Source organism: Ammospiza caudacuta, chromosome 24 (genome assembly GCF_027887145.1).
Source record: "Ammospiza caudacuta isolate bAmmCau1 chromosome 24, bAmmCau1.pri, whole genome shotgun sequence".
Classification (NCBI taxonomy): domain Eukaryota; kingdom Metazoa; phylum Chordata; class Aves; order Passeriformes; family Passerellidae; genus Ammospiza; species Ammospiza caudacuta.
In genome coordinates, this window is record NC_080616.1 from 4,032,397 (window position 1) to 4,041,219 (window position 8,823).

General features: G+C 47.7%; 1 protein-coding gene across 1 annotated transcript; it reads left to right on the forward strand.

Annotated features, from left to right (window-relative positions):
• Nucleotides 1-800: 800 nt before the first annotated feature.
• Nucleotides 801-6,841, forward strand: SRSF3 (serine and arginine rich splicing factor 3). Its single transcript, XM_058819356.1, has 6 exons — nt 801-917; nt 1,667-1,874; nt 2,700-2,834; nt 5,043-5,081; nt 5,722-5,808; nt 6,041-6,841. The coding sequence occupies exons 2-6, from the start codon at nt 1,669-1,671 to the stop codon at nt 6,066-6,068; spliced, it is 495 nt and encodes a 164-aa protein (XP_058675339.1). The 5' UTR covers nt 801-917; nt 1,667-1,668; the 3' UTR covers nt 6,069-6,841.
• Nucleotides 6,842-8,823: the final 1,982 nt, after the last annotated feature.

Consider the following 8,823-nt stretch of genomic DNA (forward strand, 5'->3'; position numbering starts at 1 on the left):
ATGCCTTTTTGTGTATTACATGATTAAAAGTATTATTAATTATACCTGTACCAGATAAATTTATCTTCTCTGGCCCATGGCAAAGAGTTGAAGTCTGGATTAAACCCAGCCTGGCTGCGAGGGGAGGTTTTTGGGAGGTTATTGCAGCAACAACCCTGGGTGGATTTCTATTACCTGATAACAGAAATCAGGAAGTTTGTGATCAAAGACAACCCCTTTGGAACAAGTTTATTGTTTAATTAGAGGTTAAAACCCATGTTGTATGTACAAATGTTGTGAATGAATGATTTTGGCAAAGCATATCAACAGCACTGCATATCTGTACCTGAAACTCCTCTGTTCAAATCCTCTCGTTTTCTCTAGTACAAAGAAAAAAAAAAATCAGTTCCGTCCTTTGTGCCTCAGTAAGCAAAGCCCAGACGTAAAATTTACCAAAAACTCTGACTTAAAGCAATTTGCTCAACACATTTATTTAAAGCTCAGGGAAAGAAATGGGTCTGAGAGAATTGAAGCGCTCAGAGGTGTAAACTCTACCTGGAGGGACCTCATCCGTCCAGAGACACAAGGAAATAAAACTTTATTTTTATGTTAGCCGGAAAACCGGCAGTTATAACGCTGTTACCGCTCCTGATTCCAGGGCCCGGGCGGGGCCCCCTCAGCGCTCCCGCCATTGCCGCCAAGAGTCCGCCCGCGCGCGCGCGCGCCGTGACGCCGCCTGTCAATCAGCTCAACGGCGCCCTCTGATTCGCTGTCGCCTGGCATCACGTGGGAGAGGACTGGCCTTATATAAACGCGGGCGGGGTCGTTGCTAGCCGCCATTTTGTCCAGTGAGGAAAAGCGGAGCTGGGGTCTCGCTGAGGGTCGAGTCGGCTGAGTTTAGCGCGGGCTCCCTTCGCGCGCCCTCCCTCTAAGCACCGGTGAGGATCTTCACCCCGGAGGGCGGGGGGGAGGCGGCAGCCGCGGTCTTGGTGCCCGGCAGGGCGGATGGAAGCGGCGGCGGCGCCAAACAAAGAGCAGCCGCCATTTTGTAACGCCGGGCCTGGGGCGGCGGCTACCGCGGCCCTGAGCGGAACCGGGTGGGGAGGTGGCGGGTTGCCGGGAGGAGCCCGTTCTCGGCCTGTTCCCCGCGGGGTGCGAGGCCAGGCGGGGTGGGAAGTGCCGCGGGGGCGGTGTGGCCGCGGTCCGTCCGCCAGCAGCAGCGCTGGTCCCTCACGGCGTGCCGAGGAGCAGCTCCGGAGCGAGTCCCCGGGCATTGCCCGCAGGCCACGGCGGGAGATGGCGCTGCCCACTCCCGTTCGTGCGCGGATCGCCCTGATCCTAATCCCGATCCGGGAACAATGGAGCTTCCCCCGCGCAGCGCCCTCTGCAGACCCCCCCGCGCTAAGCAGGAAGAGAGGCGCAGGGACCTCCCCCTGCAAATCTAAACAGTAAAAGTAAACGAAATTCCTCGAAATAGTGAATTTTAGTCTCAGTATGCCATAGCAGCTGTTTTGTTGGGTTTTAAGTTTTCTCTCACCCCACTCGCCCCTTCCAAACAATGTCTCCATCACAATGCATTACTGCTGAAGTTTCAGGGGGAAGTAGCCAATAGAGCGACTTCCCTTGGAAGTGAACAAGCACATGAGCAGTGTTAAATATATGTGAACTTCTTTTTTTCTTGCCCTAGCAATGCATCGTGACTCTTGTCCGCTGGACTGCAAGGTCTATGTGGGTAACCTTGGAAACAATGGCAACAAAACAGAATTAGAGCGAGCTTTTGGCTACTATGGACCACTGCGCAGTGTATGGGTGGCGAGAAATCCTCCTGGGTTTGCCTTTGTGGAGTTTGAAGATCCCCGAGATGCAGCTGATGCAGTCAGAGAGCTAGATGGAAGGTAAAGTGTGCTTGGCTTGGCTGGTCAAAATATGGGACATTGTAGGAGTGATGCAGTTTTAAATTGTGGAACTTAAACTGAAAGACTGAAGTCTTGATGCATTTCTTATGTACTGTTTTGTATGGTACTATAAGGATGTTCTTATGGTGCAGCAGTAGAATCCCAGAATGGTTTGGGCTGGAAGGAACCTCCAAGCTCATCCAGTCCCACCCTCCCCATGGGCAGGAATGCCTTCCACCATCACAGGCTGCTCCAAGCCCTGTCCAGCCTGGCCTTGGGCACTTCCAGGGATCCAGGGACACCCTGTGCTAGGGCCTCCCCACCCTCATAGGGAAGAATTCCTTCCCACTATCCCATCTATCCCTGCTCTCATTCATGAGTAGCATTGTAATCTTTAATTTTGCATTTCACTGTTGATCTCCCAAGTTAGGAATTATTTGCATCTCTTTGTGCATGTTAAATTGCAGATGGTGTTACTACAAAGAGGTAAAACTGATTGTGGAGACTCTCCTTTGCTCTTTCCCTGCCTGCTTTACTGGCACAGCAGTTTTGAGAAGCAGCCAATCCTTTTGGCTGCCAAAGAATCCCAGAATGGTTTGGGCTGGAAGCCCATCCGGTTCCACCCTCTGCTGTGGGCAGGGACACCTTCCACTGGAGAGCCTGGGCTGCTCCAAGCCTGGCCTTGGACACTTGCAGGGAAGGGAAGTGCTGGAGCTGACTCTGGGCACTGTGCTTTGATGACAGAACATTTTGCATTGTTTATCCACCTTGTGGATTGTGTATGCTTTATTCCTGGCAGTGCTGACCAGTTCCCTCTCTCCCCAGAACGCTGTGTGGCTGTCGTGTCCGCGTGGAGCTCTCCAACGGGGAGAAGCGCAGTCGGAACCGCGGCCCCCCTCCGTCGTGGGGCCGGCGCCCTCGGGATGACTATCGCAGGAGGAGTCCCCCTCCTCGGCGCAGGTACCTGGGCACAGCACACTCCTAGAGCCCTTGGCACAGTTACCACCTAGCATCCTAGGAGCAGGCTTGTTAAAGGCATGTTGATGGATGGCATTCATCTATCTGATCATGATTCGGAAGTGACAGATGCTAAAAGAAAAAAAAAAACCCAAACCAACCCCCCCACAAAATCGAGGTGAACTTGAGTTGTGTTGAATGTTGTTGGCTTTTGTCCATAGGTGACTGTGCAGTTGGTAGTCAGTGCCCTCTGTCCTGGGCTTATCCTCCTTCCTCTTAAAACCTGCTCATCTTCTAGTCACACTTTGCCTTTCTTCCCCATACTTCAACTTAGGCTGTTCCTTTCCTTTACTCCATATTGGCAAAACATGACATACAGCAGTATAGCATTTCCATACCAATGGGTTTTTCCACTTTGTTTGCAGAACTTAAATACTTCCCAAGCAGGCAGCTGTTTAATAATAGATTGAGTAACAGTTGCTCTAAACATCTGGAATCTTGACACTTTAGTGTTAGCTTGGAAATAAAGCATCCTGTGACGATCCTGTCACTTGAGGTTTGCAAACCCAGCTCTAGCATATAGCAGGATTTTTGGGAACTGGCACGTTCTTGGACCCAGACTAGTTTGTCTGGCAGTTAAGTGTGCACCGTGGTTTTTACAGGACTGAATTTACCTGTGGCAGGTGAGTGAAGTCCTCCCAAGCCAGGGTTTCAAGCTTACCCTTTTGCTGTTGAAAAAAAAAAAAAAATAACACATTAGGAGTATTTGTTAGCTAATAGATGGTTGTACTGATGGCTTGTTTTTCATTTTTTTTATGCTTTTTTGGTCCATCTATTAATAAAAATGAACCCGTTACAGAGTCACCATCATGTCTCTTCTCACCACCCTCTGAGTCTGCATTAGCCAGCCAACTAGCCCTTTCAGCGTCATGTGACCAGCGCGCCCCATGCAGCTTGGCTGGTGTCGTTTCACATGACCCAGGCATGGCCAGTCGTCAGGTTGCACCGCCCTTTGGTTCCCGAGCATGCTGTTTTCTCTCAGCCTTCTCTCCAACCTTAACCAAATCGGCAGCAGCCACCTCGACCGCCCACACATTCCCGGCCAATCAGCTCAGCTGTTTATTTACCAAATGTCTTCACAACAACTACAGCAGCAGCCTTCGGCTAACAAAAAAGCAGGAAAAATCCACAACACCCCCTTCGCCAACCAACTAAATACAACGCAACATCTGGCAAAACCTTTTCAGCAAATTCTTCTTGGCAGTCAGTCCGGCAGCCTCACCTCACCATTTCTAGCTTGTTGAAACCAAAGACTTGTAAGTTTTTCCTGCTTATACAGTTTACTGCTGGTTAAAATAAGGAGTAAGCGGCTTATAAGTAATTACTTTTCTCAATCAAAGGCTGGCTGTGCATAATAATTGAGTGGTAACGTACATATGTTGCTTGAGAAAACTTTTAAGGGTGATATGGAAGCTCTTACACTGTGATTAATGTAAAAACCAGGATATTTGCATGTGAGATGCCAAATGAAATTTTTAATAAGGCTCTAACAAATGTAGCTTTTCCTTGCCAGAAAAATCCTATCACCTTTAAATGGTTTTACTAACAGTTTTCAAAACTTAAAACAATTACTTTTTGGGATGAACTGGGCCGAGCTAAGGTTATATTTTTTAATTTTTTATTTTTTTATAAGAAAATAGTCTAAACACACTCTATGGCATTAAAAAATGACAATCACAAATATGCAGTTCTAATGTAGCACTTAATGGCATTATCAATATTGACACTGAGCGCATTTTCACTTTTTTTTTTCCACTTGATATCTCTTTATGTCTTGTTATGGACCTTTTTGGCTTGCATGGGTTCCAAAACATTTGCTCTGTGCTATTTTTTTTTTTTTTTTGGAACCACCTGTGGGACTTTGGTGTGGTGTTCTGGGCAGTGTATTTAGTTGAAATGGAAAGTGTTGCATTGGACAACTCTGCTCTGACGCGTTCTTAGTTAAGTGAATTCGTGGTTGGAAACGTGCTGTTCACACTGAGCTTGGTTTTACTGCCTAATCTTTCCATGCCTTTTACTGGATGATGGATGCCAGTTATTCTTGGCACGTTCCCTGGGCCCAACAGTGAGTTTGACAAGTTGGGAAATGCCTCAGCCCATTAAAGCTCAAAGAATGGATCAAGTGCCTCACATTTGCTTTTCTGGTTCTAGATCACCGCGAAGGAGAAGCTTCTCCCGGAGCCGCAGCAGGTACGGATCCCTCCCCTACCCCATGGACTCCTCCAGCCTGGGGGGTTGGAAAAGAACAGCCCAAAACAGCTCCACGTGTGGGCTGTGCACAGTCAGTAGTTTGGTAAAAGAGAAACAGATTTGTTTCTGTCATATTGCTTGCCTCGAATTACTGAGCTGTTTGAGATTCCAGGGATAGCAGTGGAAGGATACTGAGAACAGAAGTAATTTCCTTTCTGTAGCTGCCTGGTATCTTCTGTTGCTTTCCCCTGAAGTTTAAATGTTCATGTGCTACTCTCTCGCAGATAATGTGAGCATAGGATCGAGCCCTGAGGTGGGAAAAGACAGTTAAGATTGAGTCCAGGCATAAATCAGAATGTGATTTGAGTGGGATTCTGAAAAAAAAAAAAAAAAAGAAAAACAAACAACAAAACCCACACACAAAAAAATATTCTACAAAGTACTGCGTGCCTGTTTACAGCCCATTATAAGCTGTTGGCTCAGGCTGATTATTCTTCCCTCTAGAAAAGGTTAATAGCAGCATCAGTAACAGGTTTTCCCTGCTTGAACAGTTAGACATTTTCACTCCTGAAGGGAAGCTCCTCAGGGAGCCTCCTTGCCTGATGAAGCTTTGTTCTGATGGTGTTGTGATCTGTGCCAGGTCCCTCTCCAGAGACAGAAGAAGAGAGAGATCACTCTCACGGGAGAGGAACCACAAGCCCTCTCGCTCCTTCTCCAGGTCTCGCAGGTAAGGAGAGCCTTCAATGTTTGTGGTTCAAAGTAAATGTGAAAATAACTTTGTGCCTTGGTGGAGAATCACCTCTAATGTCAGGAGATTCTTCACTTTAACACAATACTCAGTTTTATTAAAGATATTTTTAAAATGCTTAAATATCACCTGGTGATTGTGGCTGGGGGGCTTAAAGGAAAAATCTCTTCCTGACACCTGATCCTAACCTTACCTGTCTGTTGTTCTTCAGTCGCTCCAGGTCAAATGAGAGGAAATAGAACTGTGGGAAGGAGCTGTGTACAGGAAGTCATGAGATCCGAGGCCAGGAGTATGTACAGAACATTTTGTTTTGAGACTTCATAAAGCTTGGTGCATTTTTAAAATGTTTTAGCTGTTGAACTTGCTTTGTTCCTTGTATCTTGTAACAGGTGGCAAATGTAAAGATGTGAATCTGTATATGGTTCTGAGCAGATCCTATGATTTGTAATATTAATGGTTTTCCAATGTACCATTAGACATGGGGAGTGTGTGTGTGTGTGTGTGGAATGGCAGATGGTCTGTGTTGTGTAGCTCGGAGAGCTGGGCTGGGGGTGGCAGGGGCTCAGCTCAAGGAGGTGTGCAGGGATGGAGTGTTCCTTGTGGGATCAGGCCAGGAGCAGAGCAGGACACGGGTGCTCCATAGCCCATGTCTGGGAATGAGAGTATTGAGGCAGGGGGAGGGTAAGGCTTGGGGGCTGCAGCTTTATCCAGCTCCAGTTCTGACTGAGCTGCTTTAAATTCCATTAAATAAAACTTTGTAGCTATAGTGTCAGTTAATTTTGTACTTGGTGTGAGTAGAGTCCCTTAATTAGTTGATTTTTGATTAACCATGTATTCCAGAAGCTCTGAATAGACCAAATCCACAGCAGATCTGACACCTGGAGTGGATGTGTTATGTCTAATGGTACATTGTAAACATTAGTTATTAAACATTTCTTTACTGTACAAGAATTTTCATGTCACTTGTAAAATGTCTTTTGTGAGATCCTTGGGATTAAAGTTTTGGTTACAACTCGTTGTTCAGTATTTAACTCTTCCCTGACTGTGACAGTCCCCTCACCTGGCTGTAACACAGCTGTGAAGTGTCCAACACAGCTGTACCTGCTCACCTGTCTGTGGTGAGGTGCAGTCTCACTCCACCATGGCATCTAATCCTGTTTTACAGCTCCAGCTGGGGTGCTCAGTAGCCAATGCCACCTGAATCCTTGCCTGACAGGGAGCCCTGTAGTGATTCCTTGGAAAACCAAACTGGAGATGCAAAGGTTCACCTTGAGCTTTGTATGCCAGCTGCGGGTTGGGAACAGCAGTTCAGATATTCATCCCATCTCAGTCTGGAAACCAAAACTTACCCTGAAGATTCCCTTCCTGTAGAAATGTGGCATGGCTGGAGAGCAGCTGGAGCTGCCACAGTGCCCAAGGGCTCCCTTGCACCTGAATCTCAGATTGCTCCATTGCTTCAGTTGTGTGGTTTAGATAAATCCATCATGACAAACACTGGTGGTGTGTGACTGTGTTCACAGGGGTTTTAGGATGAGGGAGGAGATGAGGATCTGACTCCATGTTTCAGCAGGCTTGATTTATAATTTTCTGATATATATTACATTAAAAGGTACTAAAAGAATAGAAGAAAAGATTTCACCACAAGGCTAGCTAAGAATAGAAAAAGAAGGAATGATAAAGGCTTGTGGCTTGGACAGAGTCTGAGCCAGCTGTGATTGGCCATTAATTAGAAACAACCCCATGAGACCAATCCCAGATGTACCTGTTGCATTCCACAGCAGCAGATAACCATTGTTTACATTTTGTTCCTGAGGCCTCTCATCTTCTCAGGAGGAAAAATCCTAAGGAAAGGATTTTTCATAAAAGATGTCTGTGACAGAGGTGGAGTTTCCTTTGCTTGGTTGTTTCCAGGCAGCGAAAGGGAGACAGTGAAGCATAAGGGAAGGATGTGCTGGTGCTGCTGAGCTGTGTCTGGATTGATTTATTTTTTTAGTGACTTAGTCTTTGTTGGGCTGGGTCTTGAAGGTCTCTTCCAACCCCTCTGAGGTTCTGTTGATGAATTAAAGACTGCAAGTTGCTGTGTGTCCCACTTGTCCCAGAAAAGCAGGGTGGCCGCAGGTGCTGCAAGAGGCACTTAGACCCCTGGAGCGGGATTCAGCGCTGAGCTGGGAATGCCCAGGCCCGAGCCGGCTGTTGCGGAGGGTGAGAACAGCGGGTGGAGCTGGCTCGGGCCGTGCAGTGCCGCCGGTGCCCGGCAGAGGTCAGCGCGGCTCCGGCCCGGGGCCTGTTCGCTCTCGGGATGCCCCAGCCCAGCTCCGGGCCGGGCCCGGGGGCTGCCCGCGGCCCTGCTCTGTTCCGTTCCCTTCCCCTCCGTGCCTCTGGCAGTGTCAGATGTGCAGAAGGGTCACAGCTTGTGGTGCCTCTGCCGGCACAGACACTCTTCCTGTGGTTACCTGGGGGAACAAGGAGCCTTCAGTTCAGCTGCTGCAGGGGGAGAAATCTGAAGTGCCAGAGACAGTGGGAAGCAGGTTGTGGTTTTCATACGCAACACTCTTGAGGAAGTGTTTCAGTTTCAGCTTTCTGACTATTTTACTCCCCAGCTGAATGAAGAAGTTGCTCCTTAGATCAGAAGTGTGCTGGTTTTATGTAATTGGGTGGAGGTTTGAAGGGGAACACAACAAACAGCTTCTAGAGAAAGATGGGAAATTTATAAATATAAATAAACACTGAGTGGACAGCCCTTCCCACAGGGTGTAGGTAATGAGCTATTTTTGATGTACCAGCACATTTGTGGATTTCAGGCATCTCCTTCCTGTCTGAGGGAGTGACCAGCCTGGGAGTGTTGTGTTTAAAAAGTTTGCTCTTAAATTAAATGTACAAGGAAGTGTTGGTGTTCTGAGGCTGGGGACATCCCTTGCCTTTCCCCGAAGATTCTGACACCAGGAAGAATCACCAAGCAGTCTGTCCCTGCCAGGGTAGGACAGAGGGACACTC

Bases quoted from the DNA above. Each gene is read 5' to 3' on its own strand.
- SRSF3 (XM_058819356.1), top strand. From the start codon at position 1,669: ATGCATCGTGACTCTTGTCCGCTGGACTGCAAGGTCTATGTGGGTAAC. The intron at 2,835-5,042 runs GTACCTGGGCAC...TTCTGGTTCTAG, and splicing joins AGTCCCCCTCCTCGGCGCAG to ATCACCGCGAAGGAGAAGCT. The intron at 5,082-5,721 runs GTACGGATCCCT...GATCTGTGCCAG, and splicing joins TTCTCCCGGAGCCGCAGCAG to GTCCCTCTCCAGAGACAGAA.